The 27604-nt window shown below is 38.2% G+C and overlaps 1 protein-coding gene across 3 annotated transcripts; it reads right to left on the reverse strand.

Moving 5' to 3' along the window:
- Positions 1-1622: 1622 nt before the first annotated feature.
- glyr1 (glyoxylate reductase 1 homolog (Arabidopsis)) lies at positions 1623-27438 on the reverse strand. Of its 3 annotated transcripts, none has more exons than XM_084372218.1 (16): positions 27365-27438; positions 25532-25568; positions 25358-25437; positions 25126-25264; positions 22880-22990; positions 21126-21209; positions 18707-18760; positions 18100-18150; positions 16704-16777; positions 16360-16459; positions 14746-14856; positions 13890-13991; positions 13482-13644; positions 8814-8993; positions 7159-7283; positions 1623-4902 (listed from the first exon to the last, which is right to left on the reverse strand). In XM_084372218.1, exons 1-16 carry the CDS (start codon positions 27400-27402, stop codon positions 4828-4830), a joined length of 1524 nt encoding a protein of 507 aa, XP_084228344.1. In that variant the 5' UTR covers positions 27403-27438; the 3' UTR covers positions 1623-4827. The 3 variants fall into 3 exon arrangements, with proteins under 3 accessions (XP_084228344.1, XP_084228345.1, XP_084228346.1); XM_084372219.1 differs by lacking the exon at positions 27365-27438 and adding an exon at positions 26934-26956; XM_084372220.1 differs by lacking the exon at positions 21126-21209.
- Positions 27439-27604: the final 166 nt, after the last annotated feature.

The following is a 27604-nucleotide window of genomic DNA, read 5'->3' on the forward strand; positions in this document are numbered from 1 at the left end:
GAGACGAGCGTTTGACGTGAAAGATAAAATGTACTAGTATAGAAGCATCAAATAATGCTATATCAACTATATACGGTTTAGTCTTTATTGTCAGGAATTCATTATGACGTATGTGCAACTTGTACTCTTCATTCAACAAATGGGGGACAATTCAGTCGCGTGCTGCTTTTCATCATAAAAAAATACAAAAAGAAATTGGTATATTTATGCTGAATGATGATTTGTCTTACTAATTCCGACCAAACTCTTCAATGAGGGTGCTGTGATTTGGTCTTTACGAGAACCACCTGAATGGAGCATTAGGCTGGTCACACGTTCACTATTAAAGTGGCCCCACCCACTAGTCCTTATTTGGGAATACAACTTCCGCTTACCGTCATACAAACATATGGTACCACGCAGTGTTGTTTTCCATCTCGGGACTGGGGCCCTATCGCTTTTTAATACTCCCACTGACATGACTGGACAAATAACTGAATCAAAAAGTAAACATATTCATCACATACACGGTTGTTAGGATTTAAATTCAAGAAAGTCTGCACCATCTGAAATCTCAGCATATTTTGGTCCTCTTTTGTAAACATACTGTAATTACTGAAGGAAGTGTTCAGTCTGAGCTTTTACATTATAGAACATTCAAATCAAATCAAAATGATTATTATATATAAATATAAATTATATTATATAAAAACATTATTTTGACAAAAGTGGAGAGCCATCCCTTTGCCCCTGCACTGAGAAAGCATTACTGTATAAACATATTTAACAATAAAAGACAACTGAGTAAGACTTAAATATGAAATCTTGTTTTATTATTTGGAGGCAAATATGACAATTTTAATCCACTATATTTATTTGATAACTTCGTTACTAGTTACTTTGCATGTTACATACTGACTGTTCATCTGTCAAAGTTGCAAATCTTTTTATTTATTTTCTGATGATCACAAAAATGCTAAATATCAGATCCAACAACTGACTGATCCCTTGTATACAGTATATACATAGAACACATGTAAATATATGCATAATTTAGTTTTACTTTACTTGTGATACTTACGTAGGCTACATTAATGTCAGATACTTTAAGACTTTTACTCAAGTATTATTCATATGCTGTAAGTGACTTTCACTTTTACCAAAGTAATATTTTAATACTATACTCAAGTTTGACTTCTGGGTACATTTTACAACACTGGTCACACTGTTGCTTTAGGTGACATGTTCCTTTATTACCATGAATACACAAATGTAGCTTATTTTCATTCAATCCCACACATTGTCCTGCTGCTGGAAATACTCATGAGCACACCAAATGTGGTTCCATTTACCGCTGAAAATAACCAATGCATCATGTCCTTCTGTTAGAGTAGCGTCTATATTAAAAATGGCAGCTGCCAGCTGTTTTGGGAATTCTATTAAAACAAATGTAACTATATTTGTGACATGTTTTTAAACTGTACATGATTAACAGGAACCATTGGAATTGGGGCTACTTGAGAGCCACATACTGGGTAGGGAAGTAAGAACACATGATGGTTTTGAGGGGCATCGTGTGTCAAATATTAGAAATAATATTAACAGAAGATAACAGTTGATCAGTGATTAAACATGCTTTCATGTCAGTAATCAGGAGAGGATTTATTAAACAGCACAAAAGTCTGATGTACACAAAATCATAAATATCCCCCAAAACAAGTTACCCCCTCCTTCCATTAACAGGATCCAACTCATTGTCTTTTCAATGCAATAATAAGCCAGTTTATATAAGCCACATATTAATAAACCATTTACACTGGAACAACTGAATGATCTACAGTATTAAGACACAAAGATGTTAGACAGTCACTCTGTAGAGTTAAAACCAAAAGTAGTTTGTTTTTTCATTAATCCCAGTTATTGTAGATAAAAAAGAAATCCTACTCAACCTAATGTGCTATTTACATCTGTCTTTACACTAGTGTGTTTAAGGGGAACAGAAATTAAAAACTGAACAAAATTTGTTTGGCAAAGAATTTTTAAAACGGGATGTTGGATTCTTAAGATGATTCTATTTTATGAGAAACTCCTTCATTTACAATTTAACTGCTAAAACTGTGGGACCAAGCACCATGTGGTCTTTTCCTGGAGGGAAGCCATTACAATTTGTAATGTGCACTTTAAGTTCTGCTTTCTGTCTTCATGTCGTCTTCTATGAATTGTAGCGACAGCATGGCAGGGCTTGTTGCTACAGCTTGCTCCTGTTTAAGTCCCTCAAAGCCACATCCAAGATGGAGACAATGGGGTCAGCTATGATGTGCTCCTTCTTATGAGTAATTTATTTCTGACACCACCTGGGACCAATAAAACCCCCATTTCATGGACACGTTGTAACCTTGGTAAAATCTGACAGAAAATTAACAAGGTATTAAACCAAAAACTTGCTCGGCTATTATGTGAACACAGTTGCCTTAAACAGCTGACTGCACACATTGTGCTCAATCTGCAGTCTGTAGTGGTGGAACAGATAAAAGCTGTCTTGTATGATTTGTGCTTTTATCACAACTCCGACAAAAAAGAACATATCTGTTTCACCCTCTCAGGCACAGAACACCTCTGGTTGAGTCTTCACAACAATGCCATGTTTCTTTGGCATATATTGGCCATTGTTATTTGCACCTGCATACTTATGTAGGTTATGTTGTTAGATATGTAGAAGAGGTCTTCACCGGTCCAAAAGTCTAGGCCGAATCCAAAACAGGCCCATAAAAAAACAACTCAAACCTAATGAAATTAAATAAGTTGTTGGTTTATTCCTTAAGGATAATTAGACCTGATACAGAATGTGTTAGTTCAACGTTGTACTCATTCTACAGCGTGACACAAACCTGAGACCTGACCTCATTAGACTGATACTAGACCCAAGTACAACCGAGTTGAATTGAAGATTTTAGGGGATCAAAATAAACATTTGAGTTGAATCGGTCAAAAATTTACCAAAATTGTCAACAGAATGTGAAGAAAAAGCAGTTTTGACATTATGACATTTATGCATTGTGTTGCAGAGATATCTAATGAAGTTAGCCAGAAAACGGCATCTACAGTTAGCAGCAATTAGCAATTTTATTCTGCCATATTTGTTTGAGTGGGAATTTGACAAGTGGCAAATTCTTATGTAAATACTGCATCTTTAAGTAAGAAAAATGTATAATTTGGATAACAATACCTTAAATCAGTTTATTGAAGCATTGTGACCAATATAGGCAGTTAGTTTGTTATTTAACATTATCAAAATAAACTTGTCTTTCCTCTGATGGAAAAAAAACTGTTGACCTCAAACAAAGCTTTGGGATTTCTGTACTGATTTATCTTGTTAATTATCAGCCGCTATATATGATCAATCTGTCCTGAGCTCAGTTGAAAAATTTGCAAGCCAAAATATTAGTCAGGCTTCAGACCTGAATCCGGTCTCATCCACCAAGAACCCTTGTGAACACCTCTACTATGTATTCAAGACTGCCCCCTCCATCATATGACCACCTGCTGTCCCTGCCTTCATGTGACCTGGAATCTGTTTGAGGCCAAAGCAAGAATGAATAAATAATAAGACAGAAAGCATGTTAACATTCGGTTTGGGGCCTTGATTGTTACATTTCCATATTTACCAAAACAGTTAAGCTGAAGTGAGTTGTGTGTGTATTTAGGGCAAAAGTGATGTGTAATGACATTCAAACTAAAATCAGCTACTGCCTGTGTGGATGTAGTATTCACTCTACAGCTTGATATTAGTCTTTGAAACTAATGAAACCTTCCAACCCACTTAAAATTGATTAATTAGTTAAATCTTTAATTGTGACCCCCCCATGGTCTAAAATCGGCCTTCAAAAAACAAAACTTTTTATCTCCAACTACCAAAAAGAAAAAATTATTGACATTGGGACTTCATCATAACCTCCAGTTAAAATGCAACTCAAAAAGTGGATTCATCCAGGTTCAGAGAAATATATTAAAAAAGAAAAACACAGTGGAAATGAGAACTGTTCCAAACACAAGAATGAAGGGTTTCAAATGTGGTAATCTCAAGTCTTGATGAGAGATACCAATAAGTACTGCATTTTAAGGTCTCCACACAGCTGTTGCTCTGTCCTTAACCTGTTCAAGAAAGATCATTAACACCAACATAAAAGCATAAATCATGTCTAATACAGAAAAAAGCCATGGGCATAATGCACCAAGAAGACCTAGAAACAAACATAAATAAATACATCTATTATTGAAAGACTTGAGGGGTGACAATATTAAGGCAATGCAGTGGCATGTTCTTGGTGTTTTCTTTCATGGAATTCTGGACATTTAAAAGAAAAGCAAAATCACACTCAATTAAATAAACTCATCATTTGCACATGAACAAAACAAAACAAAAATCTTTAGGGGTTATGCATCCACAAAACCTGACAGCAATTTCTCTGGCTTGAGCTGGACACCCCGCTCTTCACAGTGGCACTGGACCCCACATCCTTGCCAAACACCCTGCATCACTTCTACCGTTGTTTTAGTTGTCAAAAACCAGACGCACTGCCCCCACAGCAAACTGCAGCAGTGCAGTAGTACAACCTCATTTGGAGCACTCTTACAGCATGTATTCCCTCAGTACAGTCAGTGCAATGCTCAAGGTTGCTTCTAATAAAAGAATGACTATCCCATGACTTGTGGGCAGGTAACATGGCTGGCACTGGGGCAAAATGAAATAAAATGGCTAGATTTAAAATAAAAAAACTCATTACATGACGAGGAGAAATAAGAAGGGATTAAAGACTGTGTGGTCCAGAGGATAGGTCACACCTCGCTCTAGTGAATGTAGGCTCTGTAGACTGCAGAAATATCATTGTCTGACTGGTCCAGTGCCTTAGCTCTCTTGTAAACCTGCACAGGAAGAGAAAAAAACAAAGGTTTTAGTGGTTCTGCACGTACTTCATTCCTAATATTATTTTAGAATTTATTCATTTATTGTTAAAAAGGATTCAGTATTACTGTAGGTGGAGGCAAAAGTGTGTCAGTGAAGAACCAGGCATTTTGTGCACATCAAGGAAACACAATGGCTCAGAAGGGGAAAAGGGTAAAAGAGTAAAAAATTAAGAACACCTTTCAAGCCTGACTAGTGGCTTCTATAAAGATGTGTCATTCATCACACCCGACCAAACTAAGTGTAGAAGGAGAAACATTTGGGTCCATCTGAGATTCCTCTGAACTGACTGATAATAAAACAATCACCAGGAGTTTGGGAGAGACTGATTCTGATTCTGTGTCACCAAATTACTCTTCTTCTTTTTTTTTTTTTTTTTTTTTTTAACTTTATTTTTAAGAAGTTTTACAATATATATGGAAAGAGAAAAAAAGAACATGGGGGGGGGGAAAAAAAAAAGGGGCACCGATGGAGAAAATAAATTACACAGATGGGAAATGAATCAATATGTCGTGTACTTTTTAAGAGATAGGGCTGGGTCCAGGTTTTAAAGACATTTCAGTTCTTTTAGTTCTATTTACCCACAGTCTTTCCTTTATAACCAAATTACTCTTCAAGCTCCCATGCTCATAATGGAACCCAGATTATCTTTTGGGTCCCTTGCCAATACCAATGATGGGGAGGAAAGAAATTCTGATATTGTAATATCGACCAATATATATTTCATACACACACACTTCTTACAATGACCCCTGGTCAATGTGGTTATCAAACAATTGTAACTAAGATATGGAATGGAGGCAGGTTACTGAACAGTTCAACAATACTTTATTATCCAAAATGACATCAATGCACAAACGGTGAACTTAATCATTTAATAATTATAATTTTAATAAGTGTAAACTACCTAAAGCCTCTTCATTCTTCATTATATATATTTACATTATAACAACAAAATATATGCCAATACGATATATCTGTGAAAGGCAAATATATATTGATTGACAGATATATCACTCTACAAACAAACCTCTTATCAAACCTTTCATCGCTCGTCACTCTTTTTATTAGCAAAGAGTGATGCACAAAACATTCCTGTAGCAGCTTCTGATTTATAGCTGACTATCACTGCTTAAAATGGCAGTAGACTAGACGAGCTGTAGATAATTAAGGTTAAGCGAGTAATGACTACAGTGAAAGGTTTGTCTGCTCTCTGGGTCATGTTTTCTCTGCAGCTGGTGTCTGTTTTTATACAATGATTGCTTATGAGTGACTAGACTCAACACTCTAACACCACTAACCACACAGTTCACCAACTGCTGACTCGTAATACTGAAGCTTCTCGATCACATTTGCTTATCTGCTGAAGTAAAGGAGGCTGCAGCAATGAATGTGTCAAACATCAGATTAGCATTTCATATACTATTCTAGTTTCTTCTTTTCAGGTTAGAGCTGCAACGCAAACTGCAGTGTTTCTACCTTCTCAGCCAACAAACAGTGATTAGCTGTTTCACTGTCTGCTCTGGTTGAGGGTGTTGCACCTTTTGGGTGTGGTCAGAAGAGTGCTTTGTTGCATGTGTGACCACACCAACATTAATGTCAGTGTCCTGGAGTTCACCTGTACAGTACATCACTGCAGCAAGGTGACAAGTTAAACCAAAGGAAGTGAGCTAAAACTAGATTTTTTTTGGAGGTGATCACTCTAATTTTTGGCATTATGGTTCAGCTAAAGGAAAGATTTGGATAGTATTCTCCGTTCCATGAATATAAAAATTCTCAATAAATGTATTCAGTAATGACCAGAACAACCTTTTAAAAAAAAACAAAAAAAAGTTCTACAACACAGAGATAAGGCTGTATGTTGACTTGTAAAAAGCATTAGCCTTATTCTACAATGACAGCATTATGCTACATGAACTGTGTTACCTCTACTCCTGTGATTATTGTCTATTTACGGTTTCTGTATCAAATTTCCTGGAGGCTGATCCACACAACTTGGTGGTGGTGACAGAGGAAAACTCTGGGTTCTATTGATAAATGTACCTTATTTTAGCTAAATAATCCATTGTCACCACGTCACTGTAAAAAAGATGTATTGTGTAAGCCCTTCTAGATAAAAAGTAACAAATTCCTCAGATAAATGCATATAATGAGCCCACAAAAATCAAAACAGCAAAGTGTAAACCTGAAAACCTAATTAAAGCACAGTGTTTTACCTCATTGGCTGCTGCAGCCATTGGGGTTGGATGGTTGGCCATGTCGCCCATTGAGATGGCTAGCCTCAGGTCCTTCTGAATGTGTTTCAAATAGTAGTCCGGCTTAAAGTTGCCCTGTAAAATATCTGGAAGAGGCAGGCAGAAAGATTATTAAGCCTTTCTATATACTTATTTCAAAAAATGTGTTTGGAATTATCTGACAGTGTTCATGTAACCAGTTTTTTTTTGTTTTACAAACTTAAAACTTCACCATTTAAGATTTAAAAAAGAGACTAAACTAGTTAAAACTATCAATGACAGACAACAAGTAAGCAACACATGACTTAAAACTTCCTTTATGCCAGTGTTAAATTAGGTAAAACTATGACGAAAAATGTTCAACAAGCTTTTTTTCATGACTAAGACAAGACAATAACAAGATAAAAATAGATCTTTGATAATAAAAAGGATGACAATATGAAATGTATGTTTTGTTTCCCTTGACAAAACAAGACTAAAATGTTAATGTAGGGCTTTTTTTCACAACTGTACATCTAGTCTATCTGTCAAAATATATAAATAATGCATCCCTGTCACTGCTTGACATTTTCAGATTCCCAGAGTCCCAGGTGATGCTGTCACAGACCGACAGAGTGACCAAAACATGATGGCTTTTGGTCGACATAAAGGAATACATCTATGGACACACTATTTATAATTTGGCAAAAAGGAAAACACCACGCAGTAAAGGCAGACTGAGAGACTACCTGTGGCTACAGATTAAGTAGAAATAATACAAACAACCTGAAGAGACAGCTGAAGGCATTCCACCCTGCTATTAATGCCATTGTGAGATAGCCAACTAGAGTTCTAATTAACTAAGCATAAATATTTGCTAATGTTGAGTGAGTGTTACTGGGCAGTGGGCTATGTCAAACCAGGTTGACTCAGCCTGAATGGAAGCCAGTATTTCCAACGAAAAAAGTTCTCATATTGCTGGAACAAAACGATAAATGAATGAGCCGGGCTTCCATGCTAACTTTGGCTGGGTTACTGTGTTAGCGAACATCAGTTCACTTGTTTCAAAGCTTGTGGGTGAAACACACAGAGCTTTACGATTAATGTTGTAACTTGTCAAGGACAAGTAAACATTTAAGTGGGCCAAATGAATTGCTTTATCATACATTGTCCTGTTGTTTGAGTGAAATATATGGGGACAATGTTTCTAAATGAGAATCACATGTTGCTGCTGTAACGTGTATAGCCTGCAAGTTTATATATACTGTACTTGGATGAGCAGCTTCTAATTATGTTTGGTAGGATGAGTAAGTGAAAACAGGTCAGACAGGAAAAAGCTTAAATGCAGCTCTGAACATGGCATTGCAGTTACTATCGGGTCAAAGTGTTGGGCATGAGTTATGTTAGGCCAGGAAGTACAACCTACAAAACAGCCTGAAGAAACTGTTTGGCATGCATAAACTACATTACTCTGCTTATGCCCAGGTGCTTTGTCCTTAGGATGGACATGTTTCTGCCTCAATGTGTTGTAGTGTGTTATGACTTTATTTATCACCCACCTACAATGCTGTCCTATGTTACCTCCCCAGACAGCTTAACAAACATTCACCAAATCTGAACTAGCAGCCAATATCAAACCCAGCTTTGTGTTGACTAACTTTGGCATTTCTGGTCCACAAAGGTGCTTGCCATCTGGCCCTGGCACAGAATGTCCAGGAAGGTCTGCTGTGATTGACCAGTGGCCTGTGCCAGGGTCAGCCCCTCTGCAATGGTGGCCATGAAGCTGCCTTGCACCATGTTGAGGATCAGCATCATCCTTGCTGCGTTTCCTGCTTCACCTGAAAGCACACAAACACATTTTTTAAAGTATAAATATGTAACAGTCTTATCAGTGAAATGATAATCATCTTCAATGTGTCCATGCCTAAATTTCTGTTGGCCTGAGATTGGCTTTTTACCCTGTGGGTAGTCCTGCAGAGTTAGACTTCCAGATTGCCACAACACTGTGTCAACACTAAACACAGGTCCGGTTGCACTTATTATCATTCTGGTATAGGGGACAAAATGCTCCAGCTTGTTTGTATTTCTTTAAGTCAATCACAATTGTTTTTGGGGGCGCCTCGATGCAGCGACAGTTCCCCTAGTGTTTAGGGAATTGGACTTTGCACGCTGAGAAGCAAGCCCTGCCAACGAAACGTAACGACTGCTAGCTTGTTTAGGTTTATGCCAATAAAGTGCCAGGTTAGCGCCAGGTTAGTGTAACAGTAATTTGCCATTTTCAGCATGTAGGTTCTTAGATTGGATGTTGTTGTTTGGCATGCAAGTTAGTAGATCTCCTATAAAGGTGGGGATTTCAAAAAAGGAGGAGAATGCCAACTGAAATAGATTTCAATGGCAGGCTTATAAACACATTATACATCTGGTGAGTCAGACTACTCTGTGGGTACTAATGAACAAATGAATGTGCACAAAATGCGGTAAACTGATGCCATCTGACAGCTTGAGCATTCTGAAACTTTCACAGAAACCAGAGAGCAGACCTGAATCTGAAAAGTCAGATATTTTCAAGGTCAAAGATACATTGGAGATTGTAAACCTGCCAATGGTGTAGGTAACAATCTGCCCACCTGATGGAATAGTTGGACATCATAGGAAATGCACTTTAGTTTATGAGTATGGTTAGCACATTTATATACGTCCAATAAACATGTAGTGGAAGTCAGCAACTGGTTAGCTTAGCACAAAGACTATAAACCTATAAACATAACATGTTATATCTTGTCAGTTTAACTCCTACGCAGCACAAATGACGATTTAAGAATAACAAATTACTGCACCAGTTGAATTACAAAGGCCTGGAAGCACATGTTAGACAGGATATGAATAGGTGGAAATTAGCCATATGGTCCTTGGGTAGAAGAATAGATGCAATTAGAATGAATGTACTCCCCCGTTTCTTATTTTTATTCCAGACAATACCACTATATATACAGTACAGACCAAAAGTTTGGACACACCTTCTCATTCAATGAGTTTCCTTTCTTTTCATGACTATTGACATTGTAGATTCACACTGAAGGCATCAAAACTATGAATTAACACATGTGGAAATATGTACTTAACAAAAAAGTGTAAAACAACTGAAAATACGCCTTATATTCTAGTTTCTTCAAAGTAGCCACCTTTTGCTCTGATTACTGCTTTGCACACACTCTGCATTCTCTTGATGAGCTTCAAGAGGTAGTCACCTGAAATGGTTTTCACTTCACAGGTGTGCCCTGTCAGGTTTAATAAGTGGGATTTCTTGCCTTATAAATGGGGTTGGGACCATCAGTTGTGTTGTGCAGAAGTCAGGTGGATACACAGCTGATAGTCCTACTGAATAGACTGTTAGAATTTGTATTATGGCAAGAAAAAAGCAGCTAAGTAAAGAAAAACGAGTGGCCATCATTACTTTAAGAAATGAAGGTCAGTCAGTCCGAAAAATTTGGAAAACTTTGAAAGTGTCGCCAAGTGCAGTCGCAAAAACCATCAAGCGCTACAAAGAAACTGGCTCACATGAGGACCGCCCCAGGAAAGGAAGACCAAGAGTCACCGCTGCTGCGGAGGATAAGTTCATCCGAGTCACCAGCCTCAGAAATCGCAGGTTAACAGCAGCTCAGATTAGAGACCAGGTCAATGCCACACAGAGTTCTAGCAGCAGACACATCTCTAGAACAACTGTTAAGAGGAGACTGTGTGAATCAGGCCTTCATGGTAGAATAGCTGCTAGGAAACCACTGCTAAGGACAGGCAACAAGCAGAAGAGACTTGTTTGGGCTAAAGAACACAAGGAATGGACATTAGACCAGTGGAAATCTGTGCTTTGGTCTGATGAGTCCAAATTTGAGATCTTTTGGTTCCACCACCGTGTCTTTGTGCGACGCAGAAAAGGTGAACGGATGGACTCTACATGCCTGGCTCCCACCGTGAAGCATGGAGGAGGAGGTGTGATGGTGTGGGGGTGCTTTGCTGGTGACACTGTTGGGGATTTATTCAAAATTGAAGGCATACTGAACCAGCATGGCTACCACAGCATCTTGCAGCGGCATGCTATTCCATCCGGTTTGCGTTTAGTTGGACCATCATTTATTTTTCAACAGGACAATGACCCCAAACACACCTCCAGGCTGTGTAAGGGCTATTTGACCAAGAAGGAGAGTGATGGGGTGCTGTGCCAGATGACCTGGCCTCCACAGTCACCGGACCTCAACCCAATCGAGATGGTTTGGGGTGAGCTGGACCGCAGAGTGAAGGCAAAAGGGCCAACAAGTGCTAAGCATCTCTGGGAACTCCTTCAAGACTGTTGGAAGACCATTTCAGGTGACTACCTCTTGAAGCTCATCAAGAGAATGCCAAGAGTGTGCGAAGCAGTAATCAAAGCAAAAGGTGGCTACTTTGAAGAACCTATATAAGACATAATTTCAGTTGTTTCACACTTTTTTGTTAAGTATATAATTCCACATGTTTTAATTCATAGTTTTGATGCCTTCAGTGTGAATCTACAATTTTCATAGTCATGAAAATAAAGAAAACTCTTTGAATGAGAAGGTGTGTCCAAACTTTTGGTCTGTACTGTATATGTGCAAACACTCAAAACTTGGAATACAATGATTGGTAAATTTATATGGGATGATAAGAAGCCCAGAGTTAAAATGAAGACCTTGAAAGTGGCCAAAGAGAAGGGGGGACTTGCTCTCCCAAACTTGAAGCACTATTATATGGCAGCACAAATGCAGCACATACGTACTTGGTTAAATCATAACTCAGAAGCAAAGTGGAGAACAATAGAGATGTTTATGTGTCATGGTCCACTAAAAACAATTCATTTTTGTACAGAATACCAACGAAAAGTACCAGTAAAAGATAATATATCACTTAGAAGTACTCTAGAGACTTGGGCTAGAATCAAAAACGTTGTTGACATAAAGAAAGACTTATTGGCTCTGAGAGAGATAAAAGAAGACCCCGAATTCATGCCCAATAAAATTGATGAAGCCTTTGACATTTGGGCACAAAAGGGATTGACCATTTTTGGACAGTGTTTAAATGAGAAGGGAATAATACCATTTGAATCTTTAAGCAAAGAGTACTATTTGCTGCATTCCCACTTCTTCCGATATTTACAAATAAGAAGTTATATCCAAAATAGCGAAATAAAAAACAAGACCAGAAGAGACTTACATCCACTGGTGCAATTTTTGATAAAGAATTATGATAAAACTAAAGTCCCACATCAGATCTCGGCTGTATATACCATTTTGGAAAATAACAGTAAACATCAAGATACAAAGGCAAAACTGAAATGGGAAGAAGAATTGAATATAGGCATATCAGAGGAGAGCTGGCAGGAAATGAATCAGAACGTTCATACAACTACTGTATCGCCGTATTGGAGAGAATATGCATGGAAAATACAATCACGATATTTTATAACACCGGTGCAGCAAGCTAAATATAATAATAAAATATCATCAAGTTGCTGGAGGGGATGTGGCGAATTATACGCTAATGTTGGAAAAAGGTACAGAAAGAAATCAGTCACATTTTAAGATGTGCTGTTCAATTAAATACAGACTATGTGCTGCTAGGAAGGACCATAGACACACCTCACGAGGAAAATGATGAACTATTTACTTAGGGTGCTGCGTATAACTGCTCTAAAACAAATCACCAGACACTGGCTCCAGAAAACCCCGCCCACAATGGAAAAATGGAGTGACACCATTCGACAGGTACATCAAATGGAGTATATAACATATAAAATGAGGGGCAACCTCAAATTATATGAGAAAAGATGGGCCAAGTGGTCAACCTACTACAATTATTTTAATCATAATGTGTTTGTTGTAGCCGTGATTATCCTATTTGTTTGTCGTATTTTTTTTAATTTTGTTTTTTTTATTTCATTTTATTTATTTATTTTCTATTTCTTTCTTTCTTTTATCATTATTATTTTTATTTATTTTATTTTTTTAATTTATTTATTTTTTTCTTCTCCTTATTATCGTTGCTGTTTTGTGCTTTCTTTTCTTTTTTATGTGTATGTCGTTGTTGCTGTTAAGTGCTTTCTATTCATGTGTACATGTGAATGTACAAACACGTGGTGACTCTAAAAATAAAGTATATAAAAAAAAAACAAATGACGATTTAACGTCTTACAGGGGGTAATGTGCCAGGCTAGTTCTTGGCTGAGATCAGTAAATGTCTCTGCTGGTTGCCTAGTTGTTCTTGTTTGCTAAACTGCTGTGAGTATCCAACAGTGAACCATGTGTCATCCTACATACCCAGGAAGAAGGAGGTCTTGCCCATGGCCTGGAAGCAGCTGCTGCAGTCCTCGTACACTGTCCTGTCACCAGCTGCAAGGATGACCAGCATCCCATCGTTAGAGAGCTGCTGGCTTCCTGCCACTGGAGCCTCCAGGAAACGGCCACCCCGTGACGTAATCACCTAACATTCAAACATTAGAGAACAATTTGATATTGGAATACTTATGCTACTCCAAGGACAACAGCTACTTCTGTGTATTTGTCAGATGGAGAAGAAAAGCCACACTCACTTTGAGGCTTTGGGATGGTTCCTGATGGTAAATAGCTTTGAAACTATGTGCACTACTGTGTACTTAAGGTATGGCTGTTCACACATTTTGAGATTTGTGGCGACTTTGATATGCTGGGTGTGTGTGTTATGTATACCTGTGAGAGTTCTGTAATAGTCTCTGGGTCGACAGTAGACATCTCTACGTAGCATTTGCCCGGCCTGATTCCCTGCAGCACTCCACTGGGTCCTAACACCAACTGCAGAGCAACAAACACAAATAGTCATTTTTTTTAACCCTTAAAGGATAACTACCGTTTTTTACAACCTGGACCTTATTTCTAGCAAAATATATGATCATTTACTCACCCAGATAACTTTGGTGTCATTCGGACGAAATTAGATCCAGTGGAGCGCCGCGTATATCCATATAATGCGAGTGATCCGGGCACCGAAGCGCAGCCTCTATGAGCATTATCTGCCACGAAACTAGTTCATTTCACCAATATTTTGTTACGATACGCTAGTGCTATTCCCCTCTGAGTCCGGGCTCGTCTATTGTCAACATCCGGGGTCTGTAGGTTGACCTACTACCTCTGACCTGGAAGATGTCATCTCTGAGCTGCGTGCGCACCCGTGACAGCCCGGCTTGTTTACCAGTAGCTGCTACTGCTAGTTTGACCCCGAATGTTGATAACGGACGAGCTGGACTCAAGAGGGGAATAGCGCTAGCGTATCATGACAAAATATTAGTGAAATGAACTAGTTTCGTGGCAGATTATAGAGGCTGTGTGTCGGTGCCTGGATCACTCGCATTATATGGATATATCGGCGCTACACTGGATCTAATTTCGTCCGAACAACTTCAAATGACACCAAAGTTATCTGGGTGAGTAAATGATCATATATTTTGCTAGAAATAAGGTCCAGGTTGTAAAAAACAGTAGTTATCCTTTAAGTCAGTGATTCAAACTTCCACAAGAAGCCATTTACTGTAGTTGAGATGGTACTCACATCCCTGGCAGCCTTTGGATCTGAGACACAGGAGAAAGTGATATCACACATAGAAGCCACCTCTGCAGGAGTCCGGCCTAACCTGGCACCCTCCTGGATGAACAGGTCACACTGGAACACACATGATTCAGTAGCAGCATGTCAACACAGACTTGCATGATCATTTTACGATTTATCAAATATTTTCATCAAGAATTTGATCACTGTTGCCAACCTCTTGTACAATGAATGGAATGCTGTTTGAAAACATGTTTACTGCTGAAGCGATCAATGCCAAAGAAACTCTAAACTTACTTTAATCTGAAATTTCTTTATCAGTGTCCCTATTTATGTATCTTGTGTGTTTCTGCCCAAAGCTTCGTGTTCTTGTGTTTGTGTGATCTATCCTCATTACGGGTTCTTCATTCAACCAAGGAGGTTTTGCAGTACATGTTGTGCTTGGGGCCACCTTGCTTGACGCCTTCTTTTACCCCCTTTCCACTGGTCAAAAATCCCACTTAAACCTGCTGAGATCTGGCTTTTGTGTGCAATGGGAATGTGTAAGCTCCCGGGTCAACTGACTCTGCAGTAGGCACAGGTTTTTATCACCTTGGCTCAGCTTTGATCTAAATGTAAGACCCGCGTGAACACGCTAAATTCCGCCTTTTGAAATGATGACTTGTTATCAACATCCAGTGGTGGCGTGTAAATATGGAAGGAATTTGGGATGCGGTCTATTCAAGGACTTTTTATTACTGGACACAATGTTGGAGGCGGAGCCACGTTCATTCCTGTGAAAGCTGCTCAGTGGTGTTTTGAAGCCAAAAACGCTCGACTTCACAGCGATGAAAAAAAGGGGGATAAAATAAGTTATTTTCATGTGGCTCTTCTAGACTTTCCAAATATTATTGGACTGAAGGGCTTAAATTATGATAGTGAAACAAGTCATTTCGCGGGGGTTGCGATGCTCAAAAGAATTTATCCACTTTTTTACAGACGCTTCTTCTTCTTGCTTTATAAAACTTACTGTTGACAAAAATAAAAACGGACAAAGTTGCTGGTAGAGAAAACAGAAAGGACAGAGAAACAGAAAGGCGAGGCAAGCCAGTTTGCATGCATTAAGGTGGACAATTAAAGCATCAAAACATAGGCCTAATGTAGGCAAACTCTTAAATCTATTAAGAAGAAAGATATTGAGATTTTGAGTGTCATTCTCAGGTCATCAAATATGGCTCTTGATGGCTTTATGTACTCAGGCACGGGGTAACTAACTAGCTCTTTGAATCTTTCGCCCTCTGCCACACGATTGGCAGCATATGTCCTTGGACCAGCGCAGCACATTTTTTCCCCCTAGCTAACAGCAGCATGATCTTTGGCGGTGAGCCATCCTCAGACATGGCAGCAGGGTGTTTCTTCTTAATGTGGTACAGAATAGTGCTTTAGTACTACCAAACTGAAAAATAACATTCATAACATGCAAGTGGTAAGCTTTGAAGACAGCTTATCAGAAATGCAAATGAAATTTTTAATCAGTCAAACACTGCATCATGTCACTGATGTTAATGACAGCTCATTCATCAGACACACTATCAACAGTAAACCCTTAAAGTTTTAACCTGTGTTGCATTACATTACCTTTTCTGCTGTGCGGTTCCACACTGTGACAACATGGCCCATTTTTAACAGGTTGGAAACTATACCACTACCCATCAGCCCGAGACCTAGGAACCCTATCCTGCAGGGCAAAGTCCAAAAAGAGCAAACAAATCAAAACATGAGCAAGCTGAAAAGAAAAAATTGCATTCATACTGTATGTTTATGTGGTCAAAGCTAAAATCCAAGAAGCCCTATAAAAGCTTGATAATAAAATCAGTAGCATTAACTCCAAGTGTTAACCTTGTGATTGGTTTTTCAGTTAAATTTAGCAGATGATTTTGATAATGGTGCTCTGTAATGCTGCAGTGAGGATGTGGTCATACCTTTTATCTGTGGGTGTGATGCTGCCATTGATGGCTGTGCTGTCTGCTGCTTGGATAGATGTCGATCCTGTGTCCTGCACAATTAAATCAACACTGTCAATTTCATATTACAGTTTTTTTCGATTGCTAAGACGCATTGGTCGAAACTGAAGCGACATGTTCAAAACTCTTAACACAGTCTGCAAAACAGAAATGCATGTGGGCTAAACTGTGTCTCACTTTTTTGCATTCAGTGACCACAGTCAAAAATGGATGAAGTCTTTTCTCATTCACTAGTTCACACCTGCAAAACACTATGCTTTAACAGCACATTTTTCAAATGCTAACACACTTTGTTCAAAACAGTTAAAAACACACTCAAAACAGAATGATAGGGGAAAAAACATGGGGAATTTCTGCTGCAGCCACATTGAAATCTATTGAAAATTATATCAAAATATTGACAATAAAAATAAATAAAACGAAGATGCAATTCCAAACAGCTGATGCTAGTTTTCAGCTGAAAACTGATTCAGGTGATCTGCGTTTGGCCTCATTAGCAAGCATATACAAAAGGAGTGGCTTCTGATTCTTTTTCCTGTGCAAGGATGGATCAAAGAGCAGTGGGCAGAGTTGGTAGAGAGAGAAGAGCAGCCAGGAGAGGAAGGAGTTTAGTTTTATCTCTTACTGTAATTTGTATTCTACCCCTGGAATTCTGAGATTCTGCATTATTCTGTTTACGTAATCTTTATTTTTTGTATGGTCCTGAAGTACTTATGCAAAAGCACAAATGTTCTTGAATAAATCTCTGCATTCCTGATTCAGTGTTGGTGCAATATATTACAGCATATACAATAATTTAGAACCATTAAAGTGCAAAAGATCCTATATAAAATACTGATTTACCTGACAAAAATCATTCAAACTTGAAATATAAGATGTATTTGATGTAATGTTCTTTGTTGTTAGTATTTTGTCGTTCCGTTTGTTAAGAGTGATTGTGTGTGTTTCCAAAGTGAGAAAATGTGCTAGTGTTTTGTTGAATGAGCTTCTATTGAGACAAGTATAAAGTGTTTTGTTGGTGAGACACACTTTTAGGCATGAGATTAACTGTTGAGCTGAGCTGCATGATGGAAATGCAGACTGTGTTAAGAGTTTTGAACATGTCGCTTCAGTTTCGACCAATGCGTCTTAGCAATCGAAAAAAACTGTAAAGGGAAAGTGAAGCCTTACCCAGCTTTGCTATAAATGATTTATAAAACAAAATTTTCATTAAAAAGACACTGCTGTTTAATATTCAATGGAAATTAATTGGTAAAAGAAGAGTTTACAATTAATTAATTTACATTTAATATTTAAGTAAATGCATCAAGGTTTCAATATTTTGACTGGTTAGCTCAATTAGAAACCACTTTACCTCTTCAATGATCTTCAGGCGCTTGCTGATGGGTTCCATAGATGATGCTGGCTGTGGGCAGAGAGATAACAGTCAGACAAAAGGTGACCAATATGCTCTACTTCACACCATAATGTCAAGTTCACATCAGATTTACTGAGCATTTACAAAGCAGATCAGTCAAATCTAGGTGACAATATCTATGTCAATATTTTGTATCAAGTTGGTGTATTTGACAGGAGCAAAGCATAGTCATACATTCTAATAATGTAATGAAATTGTTTTTCTCTATATTTCGTAACTGCAATTTCATCTTATGCCATCGGTATTATAGAAACTAGACTGAAACATGGACCTGTGCCCGGGAACATCAAATGTTGAAGGTTGAAAAGTCATTGAGGAAACCCCTCACAGGCTGACAAAGGACTTATCAGTTCAGGCACAGGCTGTTTCAGTTTAACTGTTACGGGCCACTACTTAAACACCAACTGTTAATCAAACATCATCAGACATGAAAAGCTAACAGACAATTTGAAAATCAAACCTGCATCAAAACAAAGAAAAACAAAAGAAAAAAATATATTACGGTGCAGATATGAAAAACACGAAGCAGCATGCTTCCTCTTACCTTCTCAGACTGGCTGAGCAGAAAGTGATGGAAATGTGGGTCATCCTTCACAGGCTGCAACAGAACAAGAGATCAGTGTGACAGTCTTGTCTTTAAATATGTACTGAGCTGACCGAGAATATAGTGTGCAGAAAGCCTCAAGTCTACACAGCAGAGTGCTGACACATCAGGACTCCCATCATGGTCCTTATAGAGATTTCCATGGATTTCTAGGGTTTCTGGTAAGGAATTTGGGAGTGACTGGGCTAAAAATCTCAATCCGAAAGTCCTTAATTTCCAAAATACATTTTACAGTGTTCACTCAGAACTCTACAATATAGCAGAAACCTCATAACCAGTGAGAACCCTGTATGTGTTCAACTGCTGCCCAAATCAGTCAAGTCGGAAAAAAAGGATGTTATCCACATTGGTGACTCTTGGAATACTCACAGCAATACACAGCAAGACCAGCTTGCAAGTCAAAAGAAGTGGAATTGCGTCAATAGCAAAGTCTTAAACTGACAAGATGCACATGCTTTAAGTAATTTATGGGATGAGTGGCCCATGAAGTGACAATTACAGGTACAGTCCATGAACCTCCTATTCATTTCTTTATATACATATATATATATATATATATATATATATATATATATCTTATATTCATACACATTTCTTTTAGACTAGTTATACACTGATTGCGATGTATCTAAGGCCCTGTGAGGACCCAGTATTAACACCAGTCCTGACTGATCTGATCAGAAGTGGACAGCTCTAAGTACAGGTCTGAAAGCCCCCATGACAAATCAAGGACACATTTGAGATTCCATTACTCAGACAACATTTGGCGATGGTCTGGGTCACATGTGACCACATTCTTTTAGTAGTGTGTAAGCACATGTCCTTGGCCAGATTGAAGGACCACCTACTCAACTGACGTCTTCCTTGAAACAAGAGAAATAAGAAGCCAAAAGAACAGGCAGAATGGATTACACACCGTCTGATTTCCATGTGGTTCACTGTAATGTGAATTCCATGTTTGGGCTCTCTTAACCTGCCATATGTAAAAAGCATTTCAAAGCAGCAGATGTTTGTGAACACACCGGTTCAACTGTTCTAACTATTCAAGTTGTAACCACAATAACCCCTGAATCTCTCAACAAATCTAATCATTTTGAGAACTGTTGAGTGAGGAGAAACTTAAACAGCTACGATTTATTTGCATATAGAGCAGAGAAGAGAGACACAATCAAGTCAAAGTGGTTACTTGAGACACATGTTGAGTTGCATGTTAATGTCAGGTGTGAACTGACAAGACTTTGAGCTGGCCACTTGTGATCGGATCACTCAGGATAGATTTTAATACTAGGTCTGAAAAGAGTCTAATATCCTCTTACCACTGAACAAAAAAAAACATTTAAAATAATGAAATATACAGTAATCATATGAAACGTGTTTATAATTCACAAAGTAAAAACTTTTTTTTTTTGCCGTTTATCAGTAACACAATGGTACTGGTATGATCAACTCAACCCATAAAAGCCAGTCACTATCTGATTCTCTCCATGTTAGTGGAAACTGATTAATTTTTTAAGTTACGCTTCACAGTTTCATTTTATCCTGCAAACAAAAGAGCCGTTTAGGTTTTTAAAGGCAGCAAAACATGACCATCAAATTTGCAATAGGCATAGATTTTATTGCGACAGTTTTGTAGTTCAAGGAAATGTTAATATTTTGCATAATATGGTAACTGAAACAAGGAAATCAGCTGATTGCATTTACAACTTCAAGACCATAAATAGAGCTACAGTAAGGGCAGCAGCAGCTGGCAGTATGAGCTCCCAACTCGCGTTGTATTAACCAACAACACTAAGACTACTAAATGACTACGTATTATAATGTAAATTTAGGCCATTTTATGCAGGCGTGTTACAACTGCAGCAGCGAAAATCGCCATTTTTGATGTTTGTGAAAATGTTTCCACTGACATATAGATCAACAGCTCATGACTGTACTTGTATTTAGGGGTGTGTTGTTTACACACACACACACACACACACACACACACACACACACACACACACACACACACACACACACACACACACACACACACACACACACACACACACACACACACACACACAGGTTAAGGGCATTATATTCACAGTGATCATCAACTCTGGTCTCAGGGAGCTGGTGGCTCTCATTACTCTCGAGACGTTTATAGAGTCGAGGTGGCTGGGTCAACAGCCTCCAACAGAGTTGGTGACAATCTTAAAAGTGCACGCCAAACAAACAGTTTCAGTAGCCAAGAGTGAGCACCAAACAGGTCAGAAGAGAAAGGTCTGCAGTTGTTGGTGATTAAAGCCGAAGATTAAGGTCAGGTAGAAGAAAGGCAAGGCAAGGCGGGCTTGGTGGTAAGCAAGGGTTCACCTACACTGCTTTCCCATTTGAATCCTGAGCCAGGTCCAGCCCCCAGCCTCTCAATAGTGGATGGCTCGGGGTCAGAGTCAGTTAAGTCCTTCAGGAGGAGAGAGACACATTTTCACCTAAATCAGATGGGAATTTATACAGGTCCATGTCTGCGGTGGTGGATGCCAGTTGTGTGTCATACACGCAGAAGATAGTGTTGAGGACCAGATATAATATTCCATTCTGTTCCACTGTTTGGGGTTGAGGCAGAAATCTCAGACAGGTATCTCAAACTCTGGAGAAATAAAGACCCTACAGACAGGGTTCCTCAACTTGACGACAAGTACAAGTGCAACGGTTTTCTTTGGGGAATGCAAAATAACATGGAACTTCTGTTGTCAGAACTAGGGCGGCCAACTTTAACTGTAGCTCATTAGACAGACTCCTTCCATTTTTACCTTTCACAATAAGAGTTCTGGATACCAGTATACACTGCACAAATGCTTGTCATGGGGAACTTAAATTCACTCAGACCATTTCACTAACGGGCCACTGAATAAAAAAGCTTAAAACATGTTAAACATATTAGATAAAGTGGGACATGCTATAATTCATTTTCAGTTGGATATCATGTGTACCAAAAAAGCGCTGTCCAGTAACAGAGCACTTCATTATTAGATTTGTGAAAGTGAGAAAGGTCCCGTAACCTGGTGCAGTTTTGAAGAAAATGTTTAAGTTAAATAGTTTTTGATTTATTGTAAACACTGAAATGTTTGTATATGCTACCAATTATAGTTCTTTGAAGAAAACCAGAATCAGCCAAAAACTGAATCAGTAGGTCAGACTTTTTTTTTTTTTTTTAATCTGCTTAGAAAATTGCAATTAGTGCATCTCTATCAGGTTAACCTGTCTTGTGTGCAGGAACTAACTTGGAAATATTCAGAATGTAGAGGGAAAAAAAGGGTAGTGATGAAACCTGACAGTCCTTTTCTACAGCAGGAACTTAACCCAATCGACTAAGGCCTTTGTTCTGTTTTTTAACCAGGGTTTCTGCAGAGCTCACCAAGTTCAATTCAAGATATTTTTGGATCTTTCAAATACCACTCAGAATGTAACTTAATACCTGTTTTATGATCATACAGGCTGGAGTATTAATTTATGATGGATAACGTACATCTGATTATCATATTTTTCTGTACATCCCAGCAATATTCAACAAAAAAAATGGATGAGTGGATTAACCAGAACAAAAGATTTGCATTGATATTGTTATTGATTTTCTTTCATTTTATGTGACATGAGATACAAATTTACATGCCAATGGGGAACTGAGAGCACAGTCAGCCAGTCAGTGGTCCAAACTAGCACCAAGCATTTCAAAACACCTTGCAGGTTTTTTTGTTTTGTTTTTGTTTTTATCGTTTTGCTCCATTGCACACATTGTAATCATTCATTTTTGTTTAGAATCTTGTTTTATCTTTTGAAAGCTAGTGCCCAGTTTGTCTTTAAGAGAATTGTAGACCAAAGATCTTATTTGCAAAAATGAAGTTGAAATTCCCCAAAGATAATGAAAGGATGTGAACATAGCTCAATGCTCTAAGGAGAGAAGGATAGGGTGAACAACATGGTTACCGTCTGTGTTAATGTGTCACAATCTCATTGCTTCAACCTTTTCCAGTCCCCATTTTGCTGGCACTTGTCTTTTCTAAACGGTGTACATTTTTGAGTAAAACCATTTAATGCTCGACAGGACAATGTTTTCAAACTTGTTCTACTGACCTTCTCAGAAGGGTCTTTCAGGGCACTGAGATCTTCATCATCCTCCTCCAGTATTTTCAGTGGCTTGTTGGATGTTTTCTTTCCTTTTGAGTCTCCTTTGCTGTCTGAGTTCTGTTAAAAACACAGATTATCATTTTGTGCTGTCCTAGGCAGTCTGACAACTGTTTGAATTAAGCACGGTTTTAAAATAACCTTGTCTGAGCAGGCTATATGTATACTGAGAAAAAGGGATAACTGATTTATCAAATGTTGAGTGCAATCATTCTGGTTGGCAGATGGCCTCCACAGACACCATGTGTCCACCTGAATAAACATTTGCTGAGACTGAACATGACACCAAGGAGTATTTCATGAAGGGGGCTGGGAAGAGAAGGATTCACTGAGAAAAGTCTCACTTCACTAATCCTTCGGATTTGCTTTAGTTTTTCATCTTTAGTTGTTCTGTAGTGGCATAACGGTAGAGCTTGGCGGTATCATGATTAATGCTCACATTATTCTTGATAGCAATAGATATAATTAGATATTTTTTAAATATATCAGTGCCCAACAGTGGATCTTGTATTATTTCTATACCAAACAATAACAATAAAATCATGATTTACGACAAGTAACATTTAAAGGGGCACTATGTAGTTTGGAAGAAGAAACTGATTTTAATATTTACTGTGTGGCAGGGTCCGCCACATATAAACAAAGTAAAACAGTATAAATTGTGTTGTCCTTTAAGGTCAACTGCGCTACCTGCTTGAAGGTGTGCCTTAAACCAATGACGTGTTTGTCCTGATCCCTCCAGTACTATCGAAGAATCACTGCAAAGTGGCTCCGTTTATTAAGTTACATAAACTTTTAATGTCCTATAACTTCTTCACAATAAAATTCCCCTGTTATTTAGTCACTTTATTTATGAACCAGCATTACATAAAATGTTGCGTTTTCACCAGCAGTAAGTAAACATGCTCCCGAAGAAGATGACAGCAAACACGATGAAACAATAAAACACAGCATGTTTTAATGTTTAAACAGGATGAGAGAAGCTAGAGATTCACTTAGAAGCTACAAAAGTACTGAGAGCTGAACACTGACTTTTAAAAACGTCAATAGGGTTAGGGTTAGTATAACATTGATGGCAAGTGTGTAATTTTCTGTTTCTTTTTTCTGAACTAGTTGTGTTGTATGTGTTTCAAATGACAAAATAAATGGCAGTGTTTCCTCTCAAGTCAACAACATTTTTTTTCAGACAGCATTGACATCTAGCTTTTTTCTGTGTAATGATACCAGTGCTTCCTACTTTTTGTCTACAGGTGACAAAATATATTCAACATATTTACTGATGCATTTACTTCACAGTTCACGGAGCTAAAAATATGAAAGTACTGCACTATTCTTGGCCCAGTTACACTATAGTCCAGCAGACACTACTAGTGGAGCAGAATAACTTCTCATGTGATGTAAAAACTTCAGTTTCACACAGTCAAACAAATAAATGGTGTACATCATTATTATGGCTTAACAATGAAAGTGGCTACCACACTGGACAGCAGTAGAGCAAAAAGTGCCATAGGCTGGTTTGGTTCAGAAGCAGTCCCTGACCTTTCAGGGTATCAGAGTTTAGAAAAACAATTGTGAAATAACGGGGCATGCTTTCCCTAAACCTTTGTAGTCTGCCATGCTGTTAATTCTGTGTTGCTCACAAAGAGAAAATTCTGATGCTTTGACAGACACAGTGAGGTCTCAGTTATTTGCTCCTTGACCGACAAATTGAATCATTAGCATTAAGATGGCAGCTGCAGTACTTTAAAGTGGATTACAAAAGGGGCAGACAACAAATGACAGCCTTTCTGAAGTAATGAATTCAAGAAAAAAACACGAACATTACATAAATTAGGTCAGTGAGACAATTGTGTCTCTTTTGGGACATTTTCAAACAGGAATCTACTCATTCCACATCACCAACAGAACAATATACTATCACTCAATATTCTGGCAAAATAACATCTCCTCAGTGTCATGTTCAGTGTTTCTTGAGAGTTATAATGTGATTCAAGTGTTATATGTTTCCCTTATGGTATACCCCACGTACTTCAATGTAGCCTTGGGCCAATACCATTGTCCATTGCCAACTGCTGACATAAAACTGTCAACTATACATTAACTAGAAATATTTTTTTGGATGATAAGGGGCAATCACAAAATATCTTCAATACTTCACAAAGTGTTTGATAGGTGTAATAGGACAAACCCCTTACCTGTTCTTTCCCCTTTGCTTTCTTTAGAAAGTCTTCCACTGAATCAACTGCTTGTTGAAAGCGCTTTCCTTTATTTATCTTGATCATCTCCTCTTTGTGGGCGTGGTAGGGCTTCAGCTGTTCTACTTTGATCCAGGCACTGGACAGGCACACAGAAACACAGCTCTTACGATTTAGATGCTGCAGGAAATGCAAGATCAGTCAGAAGAGGTACCTCACTATCCAGACTTACTGGTCTTCAGTTCCAAAGAATTTCACAAAATGGCATTTTTTGCCCCTGGGCTTTTTCAGGTCCTTGGGGGGGCTTACTATCTGAAATGTAAAAAAATATTGACATCCGACATTTGAAATGTAAATGTCATTTATTTTGTTTTGAACAAGCAATTAACATGATTTCACTCCTTACCTTTCCTGGCCATGGTGGGTAACGGCCGAGCTTCCCCCTAAAAAAAAAAGCTGTACATTTAGCCTTGGTATATGTCTTTCTTTCCGGTAGAGACACATCCCCGACATACTCGATCAATATCATGATTTTTATGTTTAGGACACTTCACTGAATTTCACTATTTAGTCTCAGCTAACCAACTGCGCTACTTGCTGCGAGGGCTGAGTATCGAACCTTGGTATATTTCTACTATAAATAACCAAAACATGTCTACAGCACTGAGAATCAAAAGCTGTTAAGCACAGACACCACGCAGTAAACATAGAATAAAAGAATAAGAAAACAAGAACATTGTTTTGACTGGATAGTTTCTAATTTATTTTTTTATTAATTTTTTTATTATTATTATTTTTACAGTTTTGCTTGTGTTAAATCGCATTTGTCATCTGAGAACTTTGGCTTCTTTGGTTAAATGTAAAAGCGTATTGGCACGACAATCACAAATTTCTAATACCCAGCTCTTCTTGCTGCTGTCTCTCACAATGCAACAGAATAGACAAAACAGCAAAAACCCTACAACATATTACAATCCAAGGGGAGTGATGCCTTATCTAGTGAGGTGCATGATGTTTAATTATGTTGCAGCTGTCTGACGTGTTTAGAAATTATGATCTCATAGCAATTTTCAGTCAGTATTCTTCTATGTATTCCTTTGGTCTTCCTTAAGTTTGCTACGGTGTCCTCAAAAGTGGTTAAAACATTTTCTCCTTCCCCATTACATGATTCTGCAGTGTTTGTGAGGGATGCAAACTCAACTTAGACAGCAATTACTGTTGCTCACACTTACAAGAAAGTCATATATTACTATCTAGCCCATTATCATATGTACAACTTATTGTATAGTTCCAATTGTTATACATAAATTGAATGCAATTAACGGCAGCCATGTGGCAGCTTCTATTTCAGTCTGACAGCTGTCAAGGAATAAAAACGAGGCATTTCAGATATTAAGAGCATCGTTAGGCAACTTATAGACATAACATGAGGAAATATATTGTCGTTGCTTCGGTTGCTGGTGTAACGCTACTTAAATATGTCGATTTATCGGGTTTTACGAAACAAATGTGCAACTTAAGTTTCTCTCCTGTGTTCGTATCGTCATTTATTAACGTTAACGCCGCTGATACCATCACGAGAAACACAGACCGGTGCTACAAGGCAACACACGAGCAATTTGACGTTATTCACCACACACGTAGCTTACTGGCTCTGACACATAGGTGAATTAAAGTAACCTAAAGGGCTATTTTCAAATCAATATAGACAACTAACTGAACTACTTTTGTCCGCAGTGAATGAGCAGCAACACTTAACACGGAAGCCGAGAATATGCGAAGCTAACAGTTGGCTAACTGTTACCTACAGTAACATAGATATCCGCTTAAGCTACGGTGCTAAAAAAAATAAATAAATAACATTTCTTCAAAATTAGGGAATCAAAAGTATATGGTTATAGTAAAATGCCAGTGATAACACACTGACACAAACATTTCAACTATTAAAGACAGGTTTATATCCTTAAAAACTATCTTGTTATGGTCTATAGCTGTAGCTTGCCCGCTAGCTAGCAGCTAACTTAACGACGACTGCTGGCTGAGTCCGCTTGACAAACGTTAGCAATTTGTTTGGGTTGATAATCAACTAGCCCAGTACGCGGACACTTCTATTAATAACGTTTGGTTAACACCAACGTGAAACGTTAACGTTAAACTAACTACTACGACACAATGTTATGCAATACAACACAATTTAGCAGAGATGGGGGCTTTCGACAACGTTTAAAGGCTATCTCACCACACTAAGTCCCCAATCCTCAGATGCACCGTCGCCATCTTACAACTTTAATAAAACGTCGCACTGAATGAGGGGAAACAACTCACACCCACTAATCACATGTGAGGACAAGCCCTTCCTCTCTGTAACATCCGCTACTGTGTCTAAACTGTGTTTCTTATTCTTTTGTCTGCCGAAAACTATTCTCTGAAAAGACTAAACAAATGCAATATATGCATTAACAGTATAAATAAACAACAT

Source organism: Pagrus pagrus (assembly GCF_965226575.1).
Source record: "Pagrus pagrus genome assembly, chromosome: 13".
NCBI lineage: Eukaryota > Metazoa > Chordata > Actinopteri > Spariformes > Sparidae > Pagrus > Pagrus pagrus.

Bases quoted from the DNA above. Each gene is read 5' to 3' on its own strand.
- glyr1 (XM_084372218.1), bottom strand. From the start codon at position 27,402: ATGGCGACGGTGCATCTGAGGATTGGGGACTTAGTGTG. The intron at 25,265-25,357 runs GTAAGTCTGGAT...GTGCCTGTCCAG, and splicing joins TTCTTTGGAACTGAAGACCA to TGCCTGGATCAAAGTAGAAC. The intron at 16,460-16,703 runs GTATGACCACAT...TTTGCCCTGCAG, and splicing joins ATCACACCCACAGATAAAAG to GATAGGGTTCCTAGGTCTCG.